This window comes from Hypanus sabinus, chromosome 3, assembly GCF_030144855.1.
Source record: "Hypanus sabinus isolate sHypSab1 chromosome 3, sHypSab1.hap1, whole genome shotgun sequence".
NCBI classification, from domain to species: Eukaryota; Metazoa; Chordata; class Chondrichthyes; order Myliobatiformes; family Dasyatidae; genus Hypanus; species Hypanus sabinus.
The window spans coordinates 167,033,789-167,060,518 of record NC_082708.1 but is presented as its reverse complement, the minus strand read 5'-3'; the positions used below and the strand labels follow the sequence as shown (position 1 = coordinate 167,060,518).

The 26,730-nt window shown below is 39.6% G+C and overlaps 1 protein-coding gene across 7 annotated transcripts in view; it reads right to left on the bottom strand.

Annotated features, from left to right (window-relative positions):
* Positions 1–5,101: 5,101 nt before the first annotated feature.
* Positions 5,102–26,730, bottom strand: part of ctbp1 (C-terminal binding protein 1) — a 200,039-nt gene continuing 178,410 nt past the window's right edge. For all 7 annotated transcript variants that reach the window (XM_059965601.1, XM_059965607.1, XM_059965603.1 and 4 more), the window contains 7 exons: positions 22,200–22,344; positions 21,334–21,540; positions 20,804–21,018; positions 19,583–19,713; positions 11,462–11,589; positions 8,430–8,547; positions 5,102–6,141 (listed from right to left, as the gene is read on the bottom strand). In XM_059965601.1, coding sequence (XP_059821584.1) covers positions 5,958–6,141; positions 8,430–8,547; positions 11,462–11,589; positions 19,583–19,713; positions 20,804–21,018; positions 21,334–21,540; positions 22,200–22,344 — 1,128 coding nt within the window. In that variant the 3' untranslated portion in view covers positions 5,102–5,957. The remainder of the gene's footprint in view (positions 6,142–8,429; positions 8,548–11,461; positions 11,590–19,582; positions 19,714–20,803; positions 21,019–21,333; positions 21,541–22,199; positions 22,345–26,730) is intronic.

Genomic DNA, 26,730 nt, shown 5'->3' with positions numbered 1-26,730 from the left:
CTAAATTTATGACCCTCTGCAGATTCTTTCGGTCCGGTGCAGTAGCCCTCTGCCTCCACCCCTATACCAGGCTGTGATGTAGCCTGTCAGAATGCTCTCTACGGTACAATGAGAAACAGCATATGCTATTGATAGGAAAGGTTTAAAGGGGTACAAGCTGAATGCAGGCCAATGGGGCTAATTAAGATGGGAATCATGGCTGGTACAGACATAATACACTGAAGGATCTGCTTCAATGCTATGTAACTCATTGCTGTTTCTGTTGTTTATCAGCCTATTTTCATTTTGTTCCTCAATCCTTTCTGTTTGTAGGTGCAGAAATAGGTGCTTCTTCAACCTACTGTACCCTACTTCATTGAAATTTCTCTCGATGCTCTAGCTATTCAACAGGTTTTGCTATCAATTAAAGTTCCACCACCATCAAAACTTGAGTTTTCGCAAAAGTTGGAAAATCAATGGAGATTGTTTTATAACCAATCAAAACCAGAACTGCAATTTATTATAAATTTAGCTGAGTTGAGTCCTAGGACATGGCTTTCATAATAAAACTTGTATGTTTTAAACACAAGAGATTCTGCAAACACTGGAAATCCAGGGCAAAACAAATAAGATGCTGGAGGAACTCAACAGGTCGGGCAGATCTACAGAGGGGAATAAACATCAACATTTATTCCCTCCATAGATGCTGCCTGACCTGTAAATCAGAATAAGATTCAGGTCAGGTTTAATATCACTGACATATGTTGTGATATACAGTGTAATACATAAAAATAACTATAAACTGCAAAAATATTGCAATATATATATCAATATATTATATACAAGTAGTGCAGATAGGGAGCAAAAATAGTGAGATAATGTTCATGGGTTGGTTCATTGTCTATTCGCAAGTCTGATGATGGAGGGGAAGAAACTATTCCTCCAGTATTTTGCATGTCGTAATTAAACTTGTAATAGTCCTACAGCCAGGCTCATGTGCAAGGGTGGGGGGAGGGAAGGTGGAGCTTGGCAAGGCGAGGCACTCCAGAAAAAGGATAAATAAGTTCAATTTATTGGATCCATGCACGTGTGTGCTCAGTAAGTAGGATCACCATACAGACCCAGTAGGTTGAGTTTGTGTTTACACTGATAGCTACAATGTTTCAATTATAATAAGTTTTAGAATGATTGGGGAATGTATCAAAGTTAATGCTAGCTGCTGTAGGAATCTCATGCAAGGATTGTGTGTCATCCTGCCATCAGCTTCTGGAACCAATTTGGAAAAACTTAACACCGCCTTGGACTCTTGTTTTCTTTGCTTTCAATCTTGCATTAATCTTGCTGATTCTTTTGCACTCTTGTAAATCGTACAAATTATGTTAATGTGTTAGTTCTTGTACTGCTGTTCCAAAAAGCTCATTTTCATGCCATTTACACCCTGTGTATGCCTACCACAATAAACTTGAACTCATCCATCTTCTCACATCCCTTGATCCCTGCAGAGTATTAGGACTCAGGTAGTTAAACCATGCCTCATCCCTCTCTATGCACCTGCGCTTCACTACGTTTCTGCCTGACTGGTTGCACAGTAAACAAAATTGATCCAAATCCTTGCTGCCACCAGTTTGAGCACAGGGAGAGAATGGTTTAAATGGGGCAGGTCAACATTAGTCTTCTGCAGACAAGCAGGAGTGTAAGAAAGGTTCACATCCAAGCTCCCCAGAGAATGGATTATACTGCAGAGGAATGGGCGAGGTTTTGGAGTAGCAGTCAAGAAGTGCAGGTTGGTGGACATGTACTCAAGGAAGCAGCATTGATTATGAATGGCCCCCACCATCCAGGACATGTCCCCTTCTCATTACTAGCATCAGGGAGAATCTGAGGATGCACACTCAACATTTTAGAAACAGCTTCTTCCCCACTGCCATCAGATTTCTGAATGGTCCTTAAACCCATAGATACTACCTCAATATTTTGCACTGTTTATTTTTGTACATTTTTATAGTAATTTTATGCATTGCACTGCACTGCTCCCACTAAAACAAACAATTTCACAACCGATTTTTTAGTGATAATAAACTTGATTCTGCTACTCTGTGATAACTGGGGCAGTGACAGGTCTGTCTAGAAGCCTCAAGGAGATGAATGATGTGCATGGACTTGTGCAGAGCTTGGAAAGAGCAGTCAGCTCTATTTAACTCTGCTGGACCTTAGCACTGCACAGTATCCATTTGCCAAGCCTAGCTCCACCACGGCACAGAAAGAGCTTTGTAGATGCTCAGGCATCTGTAATCCTGCTCCTCAGGACACTCAAGGATACAAATCTTCTCCAGCAGGTCTGCTGATATTCCACCCCACCTGAATGCTGAAGTGCACTGGAGCATACATCAAGCTGTTCTTGCACAGTGACAGTGTTTGTGATCCTCTTACCACCACTTCAAACTTGCCTGATGCTTTGGGTGCTAAAACTGAAGACTGAACAAGAACCATCTTTTGGAATGGGCAAGATAAACTGTAATTACTGATTACAGTTGCCTGATTGAGAATATTGAGTACAGCAAAGACCAGTGAATGACAAGCATTCAGTGTTGAAACTCTTATTCCAGTCCACTGCAACATGGCATCTAACCAACAATTTGACAAATTACCCAGGCATGTACCGATCACAAATCCAATCTGGTTAACACCTTCAACAGAAATCACAATGCGCTTACCAATTATTTGAAATTCCTGATACTTGCTGGAGTTAGGAACACAAATATATACAGTATATCACCTTAGATAGTTGTGGATGAATAAAACCCTTCAGCAAAGTCTTCATGTTTTCAGAACATCACATGCAAGGAGCTTCTCAAATTGTTTACAACCAGCTGAATACTCTCATTTTAAAGCCTTGTTCAAAAGTCAGTGCTTCAAGGCTACACTAGAATTAGTATTGCCAACTTGAGTTTGTTCAGCACTGGGGGATTTAATCTTTTTTTTTTGATATAATTTTGCTTCTCATGTGATAATCAAGTGACATACGCTGTATTTACCTCAGCTGAGTGCTTCGAGTCCTGAATACTTTTCAACAGCAAAATGAAGACAATTTTATATCACTTGGAGCACTCTTCTGGCTAATCCCAAATACACACTTTCTAAAATGTGTTGTAATCTCCCCATTTCACCCTAGGGCAGTCTTACAACAACTTGCAGCAGCATTGATCTCATCTTTTTAGCAGCAATGAGGTACCAATGAAGCCCTCCATTGGTCGGGGTTGACCATGGATATTATGTCCTAGCTATTTATGTGAGACAAAAGCCATGGCAGTACAACATGGAGAGCAAGCTGTTGTGAAGCATCAAACAACAGGAATAATAATTGGCTTTAGAATACGCATCTGGATAGGAGAGATTTAGTTCCAAAACGATCTCTCCAGAATCTCATCACCCTCCCTCGCCTGTCTGAAGCTGAACTAGAAAGTTCAGTATTTATTCTATTTTTTTTAAACAGCTTATTACAGGCCCTTCGGCCCACAATGTCGTGCTGACCATATAACCTACTCTAGAAACTGCCTAGAATTTCTCTACCACATAGCCCTCTATTTTTCTAAGCTCCATGTACCTATCCCAGTCTCCCCTAAAACACCCTATTGTATCTGCCTCTACCACCTATGCTGACAGTGCAATCCATGCATCCACCACCATGAAAAATCTTACCTTGGACATCCCCCTTGTACCTACTTCCAAGCAACTTAAAACTATTCTCCCTCATATTAGCCATTTCAGCCGTGGGAAAAAGCCTCTGGCTATCCACACGATCAATGCTTCTCATCATCTTACACAGCTCTATCAGGTCACATCTCATCCTCTGTTGCTGCCAGGAGAAAAAGCTAAGTTCACTCAACCTATTCTCATAAGGCACTCTCTCCAATCCAGGCAACAGCCTTGTAAATCTCCTCTGCACTTTCTCTATAGTATCCACATCCTTCCTATAATGAGGTGACCAAAGCTGAACACAGTACTCCAAGATCGGGTCTAACTAAGGTCCTATATAGCTGTAACATCACTTCATGGCTCTTGAACTCAATCCAATGGTTGATGAAGGCCAACACACCATACGCATTCTTACCAACAGTGTCAATCTGCGTGGCAGCTTTGAGTGTCCTATGGACATGGACCACAAGAGCCTGTTGATCCTCCACACTTCAGTTTCCCTCTATAGATCCTTATTTAGTATTTTCCCCCAGCTCTGTCACTTCCACTTAAGCCTACATTCAGTCCTTTTTGTAATTTTGTATTCATCTATTCTGAGCATCAAATTATTATTTTATTATTCCCTTCTGCTAACATTTGACCACCACCTCAGAATTTCACTTTTGTTCTCATCTCTCTTCTCCCAATATCCTCAATGAAAACTTGTTCTTCTAAGTTTTGTTCAGTTACTCACCAATTTGACACATTGTTTCAAGAGATGCCAACCCCACCCACTGAGCTATTTTCCATTTTGATTGTAATTGTTTTCCCAAAGGATTCCCATTCTCCACCCACTAAACATTCAGCTGCCTGGTATCATCCCTCACACCCATTTAATTATAATCCTGTTCCTACCTTGAATTTCTTTGGTTCATGGAGTCAGTCATATGGCACTAAAATAGTCCATTCAGTCCATCATCAAGTGCCTATCTTTACTAATCACCAGTCCCATTTCTGAAACATCTCAGATTTACATCTGCCCTTTGCCTTTCCTTCCTCCAACCCTCCAGCATTATTAAAACAGCAACAAATATTCTGCTCCTCTTCCTCTGGCAATCTACTTACCCTCAACTTTAATGGGTGTGCCTTTGATACCTTCCAACATTCCATACAAATTGGTCCCCAAATCTCGCCAACCCTTTTTCCTCCTTCAGACCCAACTTAAAAACATTTTAATGAAAGCTTTTAAACTCAGCCTTTTTTGTCAGCCATTTTCTCCTTCCCCTTCCTTCAATCACAATGTGAAATTGTTCAGTCTAAAAGCACTATACAATTTCAAGTTATTATTTATATGCCATAATTATTCAGACAAAATTCTACCTTAATGTAAACCAAGACACAAAACTCATTCTAGATATTTAGATATTAAAATTGGAGAAGTCAAATGATAAGTAACAGACGTTTTGTCTTTTTGCTTTATTTCTTTAAAATAATTCATACAAATGGTTACAGTCACAAAACATGATTATTTCAACCAAAATATTGCTAGCCTACCACATTAACAAGAATCGATGTAGGCAAAGAAATGCTGCTACTTTCCAGTAGTCTAGTGCCTGTACGCATACCACCAATGATATACATTTAAACTGGTGACAGTAAGCATGGTGCTGCTTTGTATGAAATTTCTTTAAAAAAATCTCTTTGCAACATTTTCCTCAGCCCCCAGGAAAGTGATGGGAATTCATGCCAAAAAGAAAATGAATTTAAGAGTGTCGACTTTATTAGTTGATACTAAAAAAAGATAAGCAGTTACAAAACAATGCACTGCATGGCGTATAACACAAAATAAGTGGGAATTTACCTTAATTTCCTGAGACGTCTGAAAACTGCCTCTTTTTGGGCGTGAATTTAATGTATAAAAGAAAGATTGTTTTTTTTTCAAAAAATCAGTTTTACTGAATATCTCTCTTGGTTTCTGTTTCACAGCTAAGCGAACAAACCCTTAAGTTCTAAAACTGTACACAGACATAGTACATTCATGATAGAATTAACTACTAGAACTTTTCTTGCTCACAGGGAATCCATATGACATAGAAACAGTTAATCAGTCCAATGGACAGGGACAAGCTACAATTTAACGGAGGAACAAATTAACCAAATTTCTTCTTCTCTCCCACATCTTTATTTGAAGTTGGACCAGTTTCTAAGCTTGGTTATTTCCATAGTCCATTGTTCACCATAGCAGGTATTTTATGAACTTCTCTTATGGTGAAGATCTTGGGTCAGGAATGCGGTCCACCTGGCTACAATTGGTCACCCGTGTGATCTCTGTCAGCCTCTGGTTTGACTGTTTGCCCTGGGGAAGGGGCATGTGGTGGGTGGGTGACTGTGGAGAGGCTGTGCGATAATTGCACAGCACTGGGCGCTATTCCTTCTACCGGTGGTGCCAGTCCAGTGGGAGCCACTCCGACAACTCCCGGTGGATACCTGATGGGAAAAGATACAAAAAGCATGCCTAGTGTGTGATAGTTAGCACCCCTTGTAATTACACTCTGAAATGCACCCTTTTCTAATTTTTGGTTAAAGATGGAGATGAACTTTATAGCAGTACACAGATCAAACATTTTCTGATATATTCAGGTTCTGGCAAACTGATGTGTAGGAAAAGCAAAAACTAGCAAGCCTTCCTTATTTGTCTCCAACATTGCAATCTTTACAGTATTCCCTCAACACACACAAAATGCTGGTGGAATACAGTAGGCCAGGCAGCATCTATAGGAAGAAGCACTGTCAACATTTCGGGCCGAGACCATTTGTCAGGACTGCTGCCTGGTCTGCTGCGTTCCACCAGCATTTTGAGTGTGCTGCTTGAATTTCCAGCATCTGCAGATTTCCTAGTATTTCCTCAGTTATTTTACCAGTAACACCAAACGTTCTGTATCCCTTATTTCCACATATCCTGCTGGCCATACTTACCCTCTTGCCTTGGATTTTCACTGTTGATGGTTTAGCTCTATCAGTTCCTCCACTGTGCAATCATTTCCAAACTGCCAATGGTACATCTTTCCTAATATCCTTTCCTCTGATCTTTGCCTCCACAGTTCAATGCATTCTCTGTCCTAAACTGCATCAGTGGGTACATGTCCAAAGTATTATTTTGGTTGAGAAACAGAATAGGATGACTGAGCCATGAAAAGGGCAAACTTCTTTTTCACTTCCTTCTCACCTACTCACTTCGCAAACAATTTCCCTAGATTATAAAGTTAAACTTACACTCATACCAGCATTAGGATTTACTTTGACATTGACATACAAAACCAACACAAGCTGTACTGTTAAAAGATTTTCAGGATTAAGCCTTAGAAAGTTCCTTTCGTCTACTTATTCCAGCTAGACCTTAAAAATTTACTTGAATCATTTTTCGAAACACAAGAGATTCTTAAGATGCTGGGAACCCAGAGTAACACACACAAAATGCTGGAGGCAGTCCTGAAGTTTTGACTGTTTACTCATTTCCATTGATGGTTTCTGACCCGCTGAGTTCTTCCAGCATTCTGAGTGTATTTGAAACAAGGAGGCAGTTTTATTTCCATAATTTCTTGTTACATTCTCAAAGAGTCTAAACAAATTTGTCAACCATGATATATATTTCATAGATCTATGCTGACCATCTTTGACATACATTCAGCTTTTCGTAATGACTAGTTATTTCCTCTTTGATTATTGACTCTCACAACTTGCTAACAATAGTTGTTAAACTAAATGGTCGTGGCCATCTGGCTGCCTCCCTTTTGATCAAGTTTAACCAATGGGTGCACCAATATCTGTAACACCTCCCTTAAAACTATTGGGTGTGGACTATCAGGCGCTAATGATTTGACTAATCTTCACTAATATCAATCCCCTGTGGCTGAGATTTTTATAAATTCCTTCCAATTATTTGAAACTAACCTCTGTTATCTTATAGATATTTAGTATTCTCCACAGTGAATGCAGAAGGAGAATATTTTTCATATCTAACATTTCTTTCATTCCTGTTATTAATTCGCTTGAGGTCGCATACCTGCCTTTGCCACCTTCTTCCTAGTTATACATCCACAGGAATGCCTACAGTTTGTTTTAATGTCACATGCAAGTTCTTGCAAAATCAATTTTCTCCCTTCTCTTGAGCTTTTGACGTAAGACCATAAAATATAGGAGCAGAAGTAGGCCATTCGGCCCATTAAGTCTGCTCCGCCATTCAATCATGGGCTGATCCAATTCTTCCAGTCATCCCCACTCCCCTGCCTTCTCCTCATACTCCTTGATGCCCTGGCTAATCAAGAACCTCAAATGCACTCAATGACTTGGCTTCCACAGCCACTCATGGTAACAATTTCCACAGATTTACCACCCTCTGACTAATGTAATTTCTCTGCAAATTACGAGGGGTGATTGATAAGTTTGTGGCCTAAGCATGTAACGAGAGCTGTATAACTCATCTCCTTCTACTTAGGCCACAAACTTATCAATCACCCCTCGAACTTTTGCTGATTCTAAAACTTTGCAGTGTTCTGGTCTACCACCAATCCTCACACCGACTTCCCCTCACTTATTTGAGGTTTTATGAACCTCTTGTTACTTTTTCTCATACCCAGCAAGCAGACTAAGAACTTTATTGATTTCAATTTCAAACTGTGCCATGAGGGGAAGTGAACCAAGTACCAAGGCCCCTGCACCAATTTTTGAAGGTAAATATCATCTTTTAAATAATCTACTCTCTACATAATCTTTACCTGTAAGCAGCACCATTTAGTTCTGGGTGAACGACTGCAGGATCCATTCCAGCCCAGTGAGTAGCTGCAGTTAAGTAATCCTTATTAATACAATTTTTCAGGCTGTCTGGTATGCGTCCTAAAGGAAATACGGAAGATCTCTTTCATTAATCAGCTCATCCAACAAGTATCAGCATGTGGTGAATTTTACCTCAGACATAAGAATACACAGGAAGGAGCAAGGTTTTCAAATTTGGCATCATATGTTCTAACTAATTACCATGCAAGCTTTTGCCCACTCTTTCACTGTAATACTTCTTTCCTGCTTCACTTTATTCTCACCACTCTTATGTAGACTCAAGAGTGACAAACTAGGATTATTACCAGTGCTGTATATTGAGTAGTGCGGAAGGACATACGAAAAAGTGTAAAGAGAGTGTGCTGAACATCTCAGAGTGGTATATCTGTGGCTTTGCTGAAAGCACTCTCATAGCAGAGTTAGAGTGGAAATCTAGGCTGACACTGAGGTGTACAGCATCACCAGCATGACTGTAGGGTGTTCAGCGGGATTTAACTAGTGGGAGAGTTATGAGGAAGGTGACAACTATGGAATGATCAGTACAGGCATATGTCGTGAAAAAATAGAAATAATAAAAGTGAGATCGTGTTCATGGGTTCAATGTCCAGTTAGGCATCAAATGGCAGAGGGGAAGAAGCACTTCTTGAAGTATTGAATGTGGGCCTACAGGCTCCTGTACCTCCTTCCTGATGGTAACGATGAGAAGAGGGCACGTCCTGGGTGAGGAGGGGCCTGTCATTTGAAATTGAGGTACATCGAAATCTCTTCTCAGGAGGTAGTAAATCTCTGGGAAGTCTCTGCCCTCAAGGCTGGTGCAGGCCAGATTAGTAGATATTACCCTAGATAATATTTATTTGGCTGTCAGGGCTCTGGAAATAAAACGGAAGCAATATTTTAAAACCACATTTCTTTTTCTTCTAGATTAGCCTCTTCAGAACTGTTAAATTCTGTTTGAACAGTACTGGGATTTTAAAAAGGAACAAAGGCGACATTAATAAAAATGGCAAGTTATCAGAAGGCAGCCAGGACTGCAGGCTAATGAAATAGCAGTAACCAGAAGGTACTACATTACGCAGAGTTACAACTTGGATCAGTGATCTACAATGTACAATCATATAGTTTATAAATCATAAGGTCAAAATACAAGGAAAGCAAACAGGGTCTTCAGCTGTTGCAGGGCAAGTTGTTGGACTTAATTATAATGAGGCACACAGTCATAAACCAGTTTTCTTTATAAAGTAGTGTCCTTATTTTTCTATTAGTTTATTTGATATTACTATCGATGGTTAATCGGAACATATTGACAGCTTGCAAAGCTACTCTACAGTACATAATATAGAATTTGGCGACACAGATTCAGACTCATCACTGACATACAAGTAGAATTTCATAGTGAAATCTTCACACACTGACATTTCCCATTATAAAAGCTGTCAAAAGTTGTGAGATAAAAACCTAATAGCATAAATGCGTAAGAATGCTAACACCTGAATTTGAATATAGATCGCACAACATCAGAGTATGCAGCAAAGACTCCTCAGAATCAGGTCCATAACTGAAAAGGTGGAGAGGGATAAAGGAGTCTTCAGACACTATATTCAGTTATGCTAAAGATCCTATGTTCCAGCATTTTCTGTTTTAACATTAGGAATACAGTTTGCTTAGTAGACAAGACCAGTAGAAGTGATGTGAGATTTAATGCATAGAAATATAAAGTGATGCATTTTAGAAGGAAGATGGGAAGAAAATTAAAATATTAAAGGGGATAGAATAGATTATCTACAACCACCAATTATGGAAAGTGGTGGGGAAGAAGTGCCAAAAGGTGTCTAAACAATTGAAGAATCAAGTAAAAATAAATGTTCGCTTTATTACACTGGTTGTCAGTACTCTTCACAAAAGGACAAAAAGTAATGCTCTGCAAAGAACTTGAGATTAAATAACTACAGATACAGATTTATTAAATAAATACAGATTAGAATCTCTCATTGGGAAAAGACTATCAAAAGTTGATGGCGGAATATAATATTAATGGTAAGACCCTTGGCAGTGTGGAGGATCAGAGGAATCTTGGGGTTTGAGTCCATAGGACACTAAAAGCTGCTGCGCAGGTTGACTCTGTGGTTAAGAAAGCATACGGTGCATTGGCCTTCATCAATCATGGGACTGAATTTAAGAGCCGAGAAGTAATGTTGCAGCTATATTGGACCCTGGTCAGACCCCGCTTGGGAGTACTGTGCTAAGTTCTGGCCACCTCACCACAGAAAGGTTGTGGAAACCATAGAAAGGGTGCAGAGGAGATTTACAAGGACGTTGCCTGGTTTGGGGAGCTTGCCTTATGAGAATAGGTTGAGTGAACTCGACCTTTTTTCCTTGGAGTGATGGAGAATGAGAGATGACCTGACACGAGGTGTACAACATGATGAGAGGCATTGATCATGTGAGTAGTCAGGCTTTTTCCCAGGGCTGAAATGGCTAGCATGAGTGGGCACAGTTGGAAATAGGTACAGAGGAGATGTCAGGGGCAAGTTTTTTTATGCAGAGTGGTGAGAGCGTGGAATGGGCTGCTGGCGACGAGGGTGGAGCTGGAAATGATAGGGTCTTTTAAGAGACTCCTGGGCAGGTACATGGAGCTAAGAAAAAGAGGGCTATGGGTAACCCCAGGTAATTTCTAAGGTAAGGACATGTTTGGCACAGCTTTGTGGGCCGAAGGGCCTGTATTGTGCTGTAGGTTTTCTTTGTTTCTAAAAGTTTACCTCTTAACTATAATGAAAAGTTAAGGGATACTCAAAGTACAAGTTTTCAGAAGCTAATTAGGGAACAGCTACTATTGAAGTCAATGAAAAACAATATACGCAAAATCAGAAATATGCAAAATGAAACCTGCTGACCCGCTATCTCCCCTTTATACCATCACACAAAGTCAAGAGTTTTTGAATTAAGTCAAACTCAGGTCCAGCTTGCAACAACCTACCTGTTATAGCTCGCCGGATTTCTCGGGCTGCTTCTTCTCTCATCTCAATTGAGGCCTGTTCACTGTACCAGGCAGCGTGTGGTGTGCAGATTAGGTTTGGAGCATCTTTTAAAGGACCTTGGCTAAAACTGCACATAAACATACATTTTTAATCATTCTGTCCAAATATAATTACACTTACACATTTACTTTACATGTACATTACTATACATTATTCCTAATAACCCTTTCTTTGTGTATATAATTACCAGTTTTGGTTTAGACTACTAATAGTCTTCTAACAATACATCAAGTGTATAAGTAACAATGAATGAAGTATTACGCAATTGAAGTTGGGTGTCTTTTTTAAATAAATGGTTGATACTAGCAACGTAACACAGCAGATTCTTCCCAGCAACCAAAGCTCCCAACCCTCAACACAATGTTGACACAAAATTAACTCCTCCCCATCCCCATCCTTAATTTAATCTTCTATAGATTTAGGTTGCAAAGAGATAGAAGAATGTACAGGCAATTCAAATTTTAAAGTCTGAGGCTAGTCTGAGTCCTAAGTCTCATCAAAACCCGGCCTAATACTGATAAGGTTTGGTCACTAGAGGTCCCTGTTGTAGCTGATAGTTCCATTTTCTTGTTCTTTTTGGGTTCAATGTGACTTGTTCTTCATTCACTTTGGAGGGCAGTCTTTTTTTTAAGCAGGCTTGTAAATTATTTCTTCATGCTGCTATCCAATTCCCATTTGAAAGTACTGAGGGAATTTGTTTCCAAAAGTTTTATGAACAGTGATTCCAGATTGATATCTCTGCAAAACAAAGATTCTCCCCCTCACATTCCTCACCCTTTGCCAATCACTTTAAATTTGTGTCCAGTTGTTCTTGAACCATGGAAACACTTTTTTATTTTATGTTTCAAATCCCCTTTGACCCTTAATCAAAATTTCCTCTGAACACATTTTACTTCCAGAACAACTTCATTTCCTTTAATTTTGTTGCTAAAAAAAAATTGTCCATTCTCCGAATAATTCAAACCACCTTTTCTGTGCCCTCTCTAGGACCTTCATATACTTTCCACAGTGCAGAGAGCATTGTGGCTTATCTAGTACTTGCTACAAGTCCAACAAAATGGCCCCATTTCAGGACTCTGCACTAATTTATGAAGTCCTGTAACGCATATATTTTACTAACCACCAGTTGAACATGCCCGCAATTTTCCATGATTTTTGTGCATTAACTTCCCCTACTCCTGTGGATTTTTTTTTAGAACTGCCATTTAGACCACATTCCTACAGGCTGCATGCAATATGCATATTACATATGAAAAACCTTTTAAATTACCTTTGCTGAAACAATATATTAACACATGGTCTAATTTTAATCATTGAATCTGAATACAAAACAATTACGTACTTCCATATTTAGTTAATAGATACAATTGTGGTCATTCCCATTAACCCTTTATCACTTCAAACTTTTTGCATTAGCTTTTTCACTTATCCAACCTATGAATCACATTTCCGAGATTTGTATTTGTATCATCTTCACAGTTTAAAATCTTTTCGAACACACTCATCCATGTCATTAATATAAATAAATATTATATACAGTACTACACAAAAGTCTTAGAGAGAGATATATATATATATATATAGCTAGGGTGCCTCAAACCTTTTGCACAGTACTGTATTTGTCAACGTGGGGAGGAGAGCAAGTTTGGAGATCTGGAGGAAACAAAGGATGTTGGGAATGGTGAGGGTGGAATGCCACAGGAAGAGTGTGGAACAGGAGGTGCGGGGGGGGGGGGGGCAGGGGCAGAGGATGGCATGGGTGCAGACACATCCAGTCCTGAGACATCAGGCAAAGTAATTTAATTCCAAACAATTAGTTCATTGGTCATTATAGAATATCTTTCTGGCGCTTCCCATTTCCTCCATTCTTCCCTCCCCTCCTTCCTCAACCATGATTCCCCTCTCCTTGCCCCCTTTCCACTCAATCCACAATAAAAAACCGTATCAGTATCAGGTTTACCATATGTCATGAGATGCTTTGTTTTACAGCAATAAAGTGTAATACATAAAATTACTGCAGTACTGTGGAAAAGTCTTAGGCACTCTAGTTATATACAAGTGCCTAAGACTTCTGCACAGTACTGTACAATATTTAACAGTATACATAATATATTAAAAGACAAAGTGGTCATAGCACTGACTTCATGAAGGGGTTAACATCAATTAATTACCATTTGTTATATTGCATTTGTGCATTGCTTTTATCATAAAAAGTTATTAAAGGATTCTTATAAGTGTTATCAAATAAAAATGTGTTACATGCTTAAGTTTCTTCTAAACTCGATTCACATGGAACCCTATCAAGAAGAAGATGGACATTTTCATTCTAACAGACTGGATTAAATATAAACCACTACTGAAGAAGTAATCAATACATTACTGAGTTCCTCCTAAATTAAAAATGCAATAACTCACAAATTGAACTTCATAGCTTTCCACGAGAAATTACGATTTTATTTTTTCCATTCCCTAAGCAAAAGCATGTCTTTGACTCCAGTTGTTTTAACTCAAGCTTAACGTCTAAAAGGCTCAATGGGAAGCACATGTCCCCTTAAGGATGAAGACATGCATATCTTAAGGGCTCTCCTTCAAAGGCTTGCAGTGAAACTCTAACCGCAGCTCCATCTCACCACTGGTTTCTGATCAGTAGAGACTGCCATTCACTTTCTTCACATCAGCCTCTTCCTCACTGCCTTCCATGGCCGAGACTCAAGAGAGAATCACAGGAGCACATAACAGGGACAATATGAGAACTGAGTACAAGTACTTTACACGCAATGACATAGTGACAGAAATACAAAGACAGGAAGAGAGACATGAAGGAAAGTGATAAATGGTAGACAATAAAAATGTGCAAAAGGTATAAACAAAGCCCACAGCATAGAAGAGAAAACCGTATTTATTTCAGAAGACTCCTATATCTTTATATTATGTCAGACAGGAGGCCATTTTGCCCATTGATCCCATTAGTCCCAGTACCATTCCTTTTTATCCTCTGTACACCTTCAAATTCTCTCTTACACATACAGTACCTACCAATTCCCCTTTGATTCTTTTGACGTTACACTTTATTAAGGAGTAACTTACAGTAGTCAATTAACCTATCAGCACAGTATTTAGATGTGGGTAAAGCAGTCACAGGGAACCAGAGATGTTTTGTATGCAGAGTGGTAAGTACCTGGAATGCACTGCTAGAGAGCGTGGTTAAAGCTGGGTCACTTACTGCCTTTAATAACTGTCGCGGTGACCATTGGAATAGCATAGATATAGAAGCTTTGGGACCAAGCACGAAAAAGTGGGATTAATACAGAAGGGTGCCCACTGGTTAGCGTGGATGAGTTGGTCCAAATGGCTTCATCCTGTGCTGAACAACTCTACAATTCTGTGACATGCAGAATTAAAGCTGGGAACCTGTGAGACAGCAGTACTGTTTACTATGCCACTGTGCTGGCTTGTCATTTTGATCCAGCCTCTCAACTTGCACAACAGCAAGGCCATTTACCCATGGAATAAATCTACAAAGCCAAAACATTCCTTTCCATTTTGTGTGTGTGTGTGTGTGTGTTTTTTTTTACATGTTTTACTCAGAATTTCTAGCATCTGCAGAATCTCTTGTGTTTACAATAAGCAAACAATTTGGCTGCATTTACCTGGACCATGCACTAAATCTGGAATGTACCTGCTTCTCAGGCAGTACTGTGGGAATTTATTTTTACATCCACCATGCCAGAGTTCAATGCTCCAAACAAAACACTGCACTGAATCGGAATAGAGTTTGTTATCACTGACATGTTGTGAAATTTGTTGTGCAAGACATAAAAAAAATTACTTTAAGTTACAATTTAAGACAGACATAAAACAGTAGTGAGTTAGTGTTCATTGACCATTCAAAAATCTGGTGACAGAAGGGAAAAATGGGTCCCTAGAATGTTGAGCCTTCCGAATGAGAAGAAGGCACATCCCAGATGGTGAGGGACATGGTCCTTAATATTGTACTGACGTCAGTCTGACCACGTTGCAGTGAGGTCTGTGTACAAGGCTCTTTTTTAAAATCCTGAGGTAGTTATCCTACCATTGAGTCAAAACAGGACTATCATAGAAGAAAAAATTGCTTAGGTACAAATATCTTGAAGCTGAGATATGACAAAATTTAAAACCAGGGGCAATTTAAAAAAATATATACATTTTATCTAGATTGTCCAAGTTTACAACTGTGAAAGGCGATCTCATTGAAACAACTGAGTTTTACATGGCAGCGACGGAGATTTACCCTGGCCAGGCATATAAAAGCATCAGTCACTTTGTCAAAATAAGACATGACAGAGATGAAAGTATTCCATACCCATTTTTGATATCTTATGCTCTTATTGAAATAAGTGGCATCAGTCTCAATGCAGTTCTTACAAAACATGGGTCCCAGAAGAAATTGAAAATTTCAGCCAGGTTTAAACAGATGGCTAGTATGAAATTTTAATATGAATGAACAGTGACTGAGAATCACTGCTCAGAAAGAAACCAATCTGGGTTCCTGGAGCTGTGAGGCAGCAACAGTATTCACTACCACACACACAAAATGCTAGTGGAATGCAGCAGGCCAGGCGGCAACTATAGAAAGAAATACAGGCAACGTTTCGGGCCGAGACCCTCCGTCAGGACTAACTGAAAGAAGAGATAATAAGAGATTTGAAGGGGGAGGGGGGGAATCTGAAATGAAAGGAGAAGACAGGAGGGGGAAGGGTGAAGGGGGTTAAGCGGTGAAGCTAGGAGCTAGAAAAGTGATTGGCAAAAGGGATACAGAGCTGGAGAAGGGAAAGGATCATGGGAGGCCTAGGGAGAAAGAAAGGGGAAGGGGAGCACCAGAGGGAGATGGAGAACAGGCAAAGAGTGACTGTGAGAGAGGCAGAGAGAGAAAAAGAGGGGGGGAATAAATAAGGGACGGGGTAAGAAGGGGACGCACTCCCTGCCTGCTCTCCATCTTCCTCTAGTGCTCCCCTCCCACTTTCTTTCTCCCTAGGTCTCCCATCCCATGATCCTCTCCCTTCTCCAGCTCTGTATCCCTTTTGCCAATCAACTTTCCAGCTCTTAGCTTCATCCCTCCCCCTCCTGTCTTCTTCTATCATTTCAGATCTCCCCTTCCCCCTTTCAAATCTCTTAAGAGCCCGAAAAGCTGACTGTATTTCTTCCTATAGATGCTGCCTGGCCTGCTGCGTTCCACCAGCATTTTGTGTGTGTTGCTTGAATTTCCAGCATCTGCAGATTTCCTTGTGTAACAGTACTCACTATGCTATCAAGCCGCTCCTTGCCTGTTCTCCATCTTCCTCTGGTGTTGATTTTACAATTCATCCGGTTCCTACCCTTTAACTTAACTATTTTGTTACTTTTAAAGATGACCTTCACTGGTCATGTGTGCTTTTATGGGATTGCATAAAGAAAGGGTTTTATTGCTGGTAGAGGCTTAAGAAGCTCGTAAAAGTGGGAATTGCTTGCCTGCCCTGAAGCCAGGTCTAAAGTCAGGAATGAGAAGACCTTCAGCATTTGTTAGTCACCTCTTCTCGGATTGTGTGTGAGGTTGTGCAGTTACTAACTGTGCACTCCCCTTATAAGGTGAAAGGCAGAGCACAGGGCGGATTCTCTTTCTTAATACCTTACTACAGTCGACCTTCACTAACTTGACTACCTGTAATCCAGATCCTTCGATAATTCAGCACTGATTTCAAATTTCCTGGGCCACCGTACCAATCTGCTGCGCACTGTTTTGGTTGTGCTAGATCTATTCATGTGTTGGCGCGCTCTTGTAAGCACAGACAGGAAATTGCTGCTTGTTTTCCTGCATTTATTAATATCATTTGTGTGAGGCACGGCCACCTAGCACCTACCCATCTCACCTGCCAGCAGTGGGGGAGCTGGCACGTGCTGGGTCGGTCCGCCCTCTTGCCCGCCTGCCGGCAGTCACGCACTGCCTTCCGGCATCACCTAGCCGGCACTCAGTTCTCTTCTGCCTACAACCTCAGATCAGATGTGGCGACCCACTGAATTTAAGCATATTACTAAGTGGAGAAAAAGAAACTAACGAGGATTCCCTCAGTAACCGCAAGTGAAGAGGGAAAAGCCCAGCGCTGAATTGCCAGCTGCTTGGCGGTCACATGAAACGTGGTGTATAGAAGACCTTTTTCCGACTTCTGCTTCTGCTCACCCAGATGTGCTGCCACCAACATCAACAGCTTTTGAAGAAACTGCTGAGCCAGTTTCAGCACCAGTTCCCGATGCTTCACTCATTTTTCAAGATGAAGATGTTGATGATCTTGACACACTTGCAGACATGAAACTTTGCCTGAAGGTATATTAAGCGTCTCACTTTAAAAGCAGAAGTGCTCAACTGTTCTGTACAAGTTAATTCCTGCACAATTACCTGTACCCTTTATTTTATGTGCCTGTACAGTATATTACTTTATTAAAATTTCACTTGCTACTCATTTAATATTTCTGTTTCATTATTATCTAACTTGTACTAATTTATATGAGATTTTAAAGGTATGATGAGGCGGTTAGGTATTGCTTAATGTGATCCTTCTGTAATTCAGCATTTTCACTAATCCGGCACTCCTCAGGTCCCAATGGTGCCGGATTATAGAAGGTCGACCTGTACAATGATTGCACCAACCAGCTATATCTGTAGGAATATTAATTTATAAATTGTGCACATGGACTGGAAACAGTATGATTTCTGTCCTGTATAGAAGTAATTGCCTTTCCCTGCATGTGACACCAGGGAAATTCAGCTCTGTGCTCCACTGATTTTGGTCATCAACTACTTTGTGACCTGCCCATAATAACTGAATGTCATCTGTTTTAGCCTCTCCTTCAGTTGGGTCCATTCACTTAGTTAATTTTCTTATTCCACTGTGAAACATCTTCAACTCACCGAACCAGCAAAGTTCTGGCCAACTTGTGCTGCAGTTCCTTAACAGATGAAAATTCATTCCCCAGGCTTATCCGAAACAAATTTGGTATTTTGTGTCAACTTCAACATTCTTGGTTTCTAATTCCAGGTGATTCAAAGCAGCAGAATAGCAAATATTACATCAATCTATCACTTCTTTGCTATCTATATAGAATGCCTTTATGTTTAGGTCACAAGCTTTAAACTTGTGCAACAGGCTTCCAGCTGAACTTCATGAAGCGTTGCAATGCAGAATGGTAATCTGAGCCCGACTTGAGTATTTGTATCATTTTCTGATTTTAGTTAACAAAGATATCATGGAAATAGATGAATGGACTTTCTGATATAAATATAGAAGATAAAAAAGTAAAGGTAGAAATATCAAACACTAGAGGACATGCAGTTTAGGTGAGAAGGGAAAATTTTTAAAGAAGTATGGGGCAAGTTTCTTTATAAATAGACTGGGGAGTGCTTGGAACAGGCTACTGGGGTTGTGGTGGAAGCAGATACAATCACGCCATTTAAGAGGCTGTTAGTCACATGCAGGGAACAGAGGAATATGAATAATGGACAGGCACATGGGCTTTAATTTAATTTGGCATCGTGTTATGGGCCGAAGGTCTATTCCTATGCTGTACCATTCTGTGTTCTAAAGCAGGGCTTAGGGTCCATAGACCCCTTGCTTAATGGTATTGGTCCATGGAATAAAAAGGTTGAAATCCATTCCAGAGATTGAAGAATTATTGTAACTGTTGTCTTTGTCTTCAGTAAAGGTGACCCCCCCCCCCCCCCCCACATTGCTAACATTCAGGTAATGAAAATTTGCCCTTACAGAATTTACAAATCAATATTCAAAAATTTGAGGTATGGAATAAAATTTATTCTTATGGAATTTGTGTGGGGAAAAAAGTTTTCTTTCAATTTATGTTTCTTTAAAGACATGTAGATGATGCAGCTTTGAAAGCTACAAGATAGGTAGTTTCCTAGGAGCATAACCCCCTTCCCTCCCTATAACACAGGGATTGTTCATATTAGTAATTTTTATGGCTTTCTTTACAACCTCATCCTTTACGTTCACCCAATAGAAGAGAGAAACAAAATCTTTCCTATTTGACTGTACCTAAATGGCTCTGATTCATGTACATCCAGTGCGGCTCCTCGTATTCTTCCTTCTTTTAAAGCCTGAGCCAGCGCTTTCTCATCGACAAGCCCGCCCCGGGCAGCATTCACCAGAAACGCTCCCTGCCTCATCTTCCGGGGGGAGGGTGGGGAAAAAAAAAGAGAAAGCCTGCACTTACAATGGATATCTTTCAAATATTACAAGTAGAAACATCTCTAAAATAAAGCTAGAATATAATGTTTCATTATCTATCATTTTAGTTAATATAATTTACACATTGACACTGAGCAAAAAGAGCCAGGATAAAAATGTCTTATTGTTCACAAATGAAGCTGTGTTCAGATCTCTTTAGTGTTACAGCAAACTGCTATTATCAAACATTGCAAAAGGAAATAACAGTTCTGTATCACTGGGGAATGTAGAAATCTAATGATATCATATCTGTTTCTCCCCTTACATTTTCTATGTTTGTTATTATTTTTAAGAGCAAAGTTCGGTCAATAATTTGCTGACATTGGGTGAATAAATATGTGAACTATATCCTTTGAGCTAGTTATGCAGTTTCCTTTATTGGAGAATGCCAATAAAACTTGTTGTTCATATTTACAAGACTGGGAAAGGAGGAACTTAGACAGCCATAAATAACAAAATAAAAATTAGAAATCTTTCAGCATGATCAAAAGGGAACTCTTTCATATATTGTACAAGATGTTTATTTCATCTAAATGAAGAAAGCAGATAACAAAATCTGACAACTGAAAACAGAAGCAGCTACCATTACCCAGTTAAACAGGTTAAGGGCATCTTTAAGAACCATTAAAATTTATTGCACTTAAAATTAATTAATACATGCTTGAAATTAAACAGAAAATTTCTCCTGTCAATTTTTATTCTATTATACAAGGTTTTGAAAGTATTTATTTAGTTAGATGAGATGGTGAGCATTTAGGAAACATTTAGGAACTGTGGATGGTTGTATGAATAGTTATTTCACCAGTTTGACTACATGTCTGCTGGGACCATAGTAAGAAAACTGATAACATACTGTACATACATTCAATGTATATCTATATTGCACTTTCGTATTATTGTTTTCTTTATTTTATTGTGTTTTTTGTGCTGCATTGTATCTGGAGTAACAATCGCTTCATTTTCCTTAATGTTTCCATGCTGGAAATGACATTAAACAATCTTGAAAATTAGTGATAAACACAAGCATACCTGTTTGATAGTGAAATCATTGATAAGATGGTGGTTGTGTTCATTCAGGCTACAATGGAGGGACACACAGTCACTGTGAAATAAGAGATCCTGTAAAGTATTTACTCGCTGGAGACCCAATGCACGTTCAATACCATCTGATAGGTATGGGTCATAGAAAATTACGTTAAAACCAAAGGCTTTTGCTCTCAATGCTAATGCTTGACCCACACGACCTAAAGGGTGAAGAAAAAGAAGCCATTGAGTCACACGGCAGCACAGAAACAGAGGCTGCTGCCATTGAAAGAATTCTTAAGTCCCACCATCAAACGAACAGAGCCCACCAACACCACTTAACATTGAGTTTAGAAGATAAACATTTATATGGAATGACTGTACAAAACAAATTTTTCCCTGTAAAACATTTCCCACAATTATTTTTATTGTATATTTAAAGCAACACCCATTAAGTTAAAGCAAAACAAAATAATTATTAGTTTTGCTCCACCAATATGCAGTTACTTTCTGCTTCACTTTAACAGAAGCCTCACCAAGCCCAATAATTCCAAGGGTTTCTCCTCGAATCCTGGCAGCTCCTGAAGCTATGTCTCGTATTTGTTCAACACTCTGAACCCTTGTGCCTTCCCTCAGAGCTTGGTGAAGCCAGGTAGTCCGTCTGTACAGGTTCAAAATATGACACATTGTGGAGTCTGCCGTCTCCTCTACTGAGGCTGCTGGGACGTTACATACAGCTATACCTAAAATCAACACAGAATTTCACCGACAGGTCAATTGTCTTATAAATTAAATGCAGAATGAATATGCTGTGAAGAATTACTGCCATAAACACACACAGAAAATTGTAATCTTTGCCTCCTTTAGTAAAACCATATAATATCCCAAGTATATTACCATGAATCCTCACATAGTACATTTTACAGACAAAAAAATTACAGTCTGCAAGAGAAATGACAGAGTTGATTTCATATGAAGGAAACTAAAGCCGCTATTAGAGCTGTCAAAGAATATAGTGGATTTCTACAATAGCGACAGCAGTATTTTTTTCAACTGTATCAGGGGAGAAGGAGCACACTCATTCTGTATGGTGAATTTACCAGGCAGATTCAGGTCGACTCCCAGGATGTGGTAGGGATTTAAATTGATATTTGTCAGAAATCTTCAAAACAGAAAATGACACAGCCCTGTCAAGAATGTCACACAAACTACAATTGAATAAGTGAAACTGAATGCAAATTTAATCCCAACAGCTATAAAGGGTCTCAAAAAGTACTGGGCTGATGGTCCGATAGCTTTCTTGGGAGAAAATAAAATCACAGACAGAATTTAATGGTATCCATATTTACCCAAAATTATATCCATTCCAAGAACAAGGCTGATCATTACAAGTTATTCATACCTAAATCTCCAGCTGATTTTATGTCAATGTTATCAAAACCACTGCCAATTCTGACAATTATTCGAAGTGCTTTGAATTTTTCCAGATCTTCTCTCGTTAAAGTGATCGTGTGATACATCAGCGCACCCACTGCTTCATTTAGTACCTGGGGAAAAGCAGCAAATATTTCAGCAGTTTTCGCATCTGACTTAAGTCACATATACCTTATAGGCCTTTGAAATAGTTAGTGACAGTATAAACTAGACAGAATTAACTTAGTGAAATTGTTAGACATTTCAAATGTTGCACTAAAAATTTAACAACACACTTGACAATATCATCAGACTGCTATCTCACATTCATTGGTTACTTTCTTTGAGAAGAAAGAAGCTGAATAAACTTTATAAATAACATTTTCCTCCTGTAGAGAACTCTCCAGAAGAACTGTGCAACTGCAAGTCTGTGAAGTTATGTACATGTTGGTGGCAGGATGAGCTGCAAGGGTTATCTACTAAATTCTCAGGATTGCAATCAGTTCCGGGTGATTGCACCCTGCTGTGGGGGACTTCCTTGGATTAGGAATTCCTGTTGACAACATATGAAGAGTTTCATCACTTCGAGCAGCAGCAGTACCAGGTGGGAAGCAATGACAGTGCTATGATAGGAATTCCAGCAGAACCGGAATGAGAACTGGTCAGGTAGCTCTGAAAGGGAGGAGCCTTTAGCAGCATTAAGGCAGGGAGAAGGTTGGGAACGGGGTCATCAGTAGGGCTGTAATAAGGATCAGTCAATGTGCCCATTCCATTTTTGTTTGCAGGGAGGCAGGATTTGGAGGCCGATGCTTATGCTGCCTTTCTTTTCTTTCTTGGTTTCATGACTACCAGGAGAATTGAAAAGCTTCAGAGTTGTATACTTTGATAAATGAACCCTTTAAAGTCAAACTATCAAATAAGAAAGATAGATGTGTGATTAAGCTAAAGGCAACAATCAGCTGATAGTGGTAGCAGGGATGAGGGTGGGGGGAGAGGGGCACACCAACACCAATGGGTGTGTGGGTTGGCTTTAAAGGAAGTGCAAAACTGAAAGGAATCAGGATCAGATTTAATAACACTGATATATGTCGTGAAGTGTGTTATATGACAGCAGTAACAAAATACTAATTTATACAATCCTTTCCCAAATGAACAGTTCAGGGTCACTTTTCCCAAACTTTAAACAGATACTATTGTCTACAAATTTCAAATATAGAAAGGCACTACTGTTTGCTGTACAAGCAAGTTTTATATTATGGAAATTATATGACGTACCAAAAGGTGGGTCATCTATAGTACAGATGGCTGGATTACAGAAAATATTTGCGTGCAAAGATTTTTGTTGAAAGGGTCAAACATTCCTTGTAACAAACAACAGTGCAGTTCCAAAGGTAATGAAAAGAAGCACTGATCCTTGCTACATTTGGCATGTCAAAGTCAAACAATATCCTGCACATTTGCTTTGTATGAAAAGTAATATTGCATTATGATTTGTAATTATTTCTAGTGGGTCAATGGTCCTTGGCCTGATTTTGGTTTCTTAGTATTCCCTTAATCTATTTGATTTCTTTTGTTATGAGAAGCTAGAGATTAATTGCACTTGTCATGACAATCTCCTGTCTTCCCATATACAGTATCTGCTGCAGTGTTTCACTCCTATATCTTCATCAGAAATTATTCAATAATATTGGATGTTGCATGGCATTTCAGCATTCATTAACATCAGTATCATTATGTATCATATAGATGGCAAAGGTTGAAAGTTACACTATTTCATTCTTAAGGCAGTAGGAATGACTGATAAACACTTCTTTCTCATTATCATGTAGATTATGTGAGCAATTTTGTAGAATTACCCCAATCACTAAGTGAATCCCCTTCCCTCAAAGATTCAATAGTAAAGTCTTTGTTGTACCATATGTAAAAAGATCATTGATACTACTGACAAAGAGCAAGAAGTCATACTGTGTGCACAAAGTGCCATCAAGCTTGTATTGAAAAATCAATCACCTTTAACATTAAAGATTCTGCAATTCAAAATTGCACTTGCATAATACTTTCCACACAGAAAAAATGTCTAAATCTATTTCAGAGAGCAGTAAGACAAAAAGGACGTTGAGACGGAGGTTTTGATAAAATGTTTTAAATTGCACTGAGAAATAAGTTCACCAAGAAATCAAATAAGGAGTTCAAATTATAGACTCCTGTAACTGACTCAATTTGTCTACACTTGTGGATGAGGCAGGCTGAGTCAGCATTCAATTTTCTTGAAAAGGTGGTGTTGAGCTGCCTTCAAGAACTGCTTCAAGTGTGGGTATACCCACAATGGTATTCGGGAGAGAGTTCCAGGAATTTGACTTAGTGGCAGTGAAGGAATAGCATTTCCAAGTCAGACTGGTAGGTGACTTGGAGGGCAACTTCCAGGTGATGGAGTTCCCATGTTTTTGCCATCCTTGTTCTTCTTGCTGGTAGAGGAGATGGGATTGGAATAAGCTTTCTATGGAGTCTTGGTGAGTTTCTGCTGTGCATCACACACAAGATGCTGGAAGAACTCAGCAGGTCAGGCAGCACCTATAGAAAAGAGTGAATAGTTGATGTTTAGGGCTAAGACCCTTCATCAGGACTGAGTTCCTCCAGCATCTTATGTGTGTTGCTTGGATTTCCAGCATCTGCAGATTTTCTCTTGTTTCTGTTGGTTCAAACTGCTGCTACTCAGCACATTACTGACACCAGCCTTCCATCCACGGACTCTGTCTATACTTCTTGGTGCCTCAGTAATACAGTCAGCATAATCAAAGATCCCACCCATCCCGACATTCTCTCTTCTTCCTCCCTCCCTTCAGGAAGATTAAAGATAAGCCTGGTAGTACAGTAATAAAGAAAGTACAATGCACCTGATTCTGCAATCAGTTATTGCATTCCCTTCTACTGCCTCAATGCTGTGATGGAATGAAATCATTTGTATGGACAGCATGCAAGACACATGCTGTACCTTGGTGCATATGAAAATAATTGAACCAATTTGGCAGTGAGATATTTAATTGCCCACACCGTTCAAGACTGGAGTGGCAGAACTCCAGATTTGCTTGGTTAGCTCTGAATACTGCATACTGTCAATGCTGATCAGCAAGCAAGCAGTCCTACCTTGTATCCTCACCAGACTGATCCCTTATTCTGAGGCATGTCTGAGTCTGCTCCCAGTATATGTCCTCCTGTACTCTTCATTGAACTAGCATTGATCCCCCAGTTTGATGCTGACTGTGTGTGTGTGTGTGTGGGGGGGGGGGGGGGGCGGAGGAGTACTAGGATGGGAGAAATTGTGTTGAGTACAATTGTGCTGTGATGATTGGCCATGGAGCCTCATGGTTAAACATGTGAAATACCAAAGAGCATGTGTTTAAGGTGAGAAGAGAAAAGTTTAAAGGAATTATGGTTTCTTTCACACCACTCTTCCCCACCCCCATCCCCCCGCCCACAGAGTGTCTGGAATGGGCTGCAGTAGTAGTGGTGGGAGCACATGTTGTAGTGATGTTTAGGAAGCTTTAAGATATGGATTATGCAGAAGTGATTACTTTAATTTGTTATAGTGTTTGACACAGACACTGTGGGCCAAATAGCCAGTTTCCATCTTGTATTTACTATCCTATGCTCTAAAATCCTATCTTCCAGCACTTGGCCTGTTGCCTTCCTTACCTATGCAATCCAAGTTCTTAGCCCAATCCTTCCTAAACACTTTTACAATTTGTTTCCACCACATTCTCTGGCAGTGTATTCCAAGAACTGACTGCTCCCTGGGTGATAAAAATCCCCCTCAGATCTCCTTCAACTCTCTTACCTTAAATCAAGGTCCTCTAGTTCCCTCCAGCACTCATCTAAACCCCTCATGAATTTATATACCTCAATTATATCTCATTTTAACCAATTACTCTCCATTGAAAAATCTATGAAAAAGTCAGCCTCTCAACATAACCAAAATACTCCATCTCAACCAACTTCCTCATAGCTCACCTCTGCATGCTCTCCGGTGCTATCAATCTATCCTTTTGATTGCTGCATTAGTTCCCAAAAAAAACCCGAATTCAAACTTATTTTCAGAGGCTTTGAAAGGACTTAAGAATGCAAAAGCATATATTCATTATTGGGGAAAAAATCCTATTAATTTTATTCAATGACAGCACATGTAACCGTCCAGGGAGAGTGGGGAAGAGTGAGGAGGTGGTACCATCCAAGAGCACTCTGAAGTACATTGATTCAATCTTTGAAGAGTATTGAAAAGGAAAAGGGAAGTACTGATAGCTCTAAACAACTTCAAAACACTTAGGAAGTTTGCAAGTATTGGGAGAATGAAGCCATCCTTTGATCTTGTTTTTAAATTAACACATATTCTAGTTAATTAGGCCATCTGTTAATGGGAGAGACACTTATTTGGGACAACTCTTAAAGAATAAAAACTAAAATTGAGAAAATAGCTGGGATTCTTTGTTTATTTGGGATACTATGCTGTTTAATTGGGGCTGCAG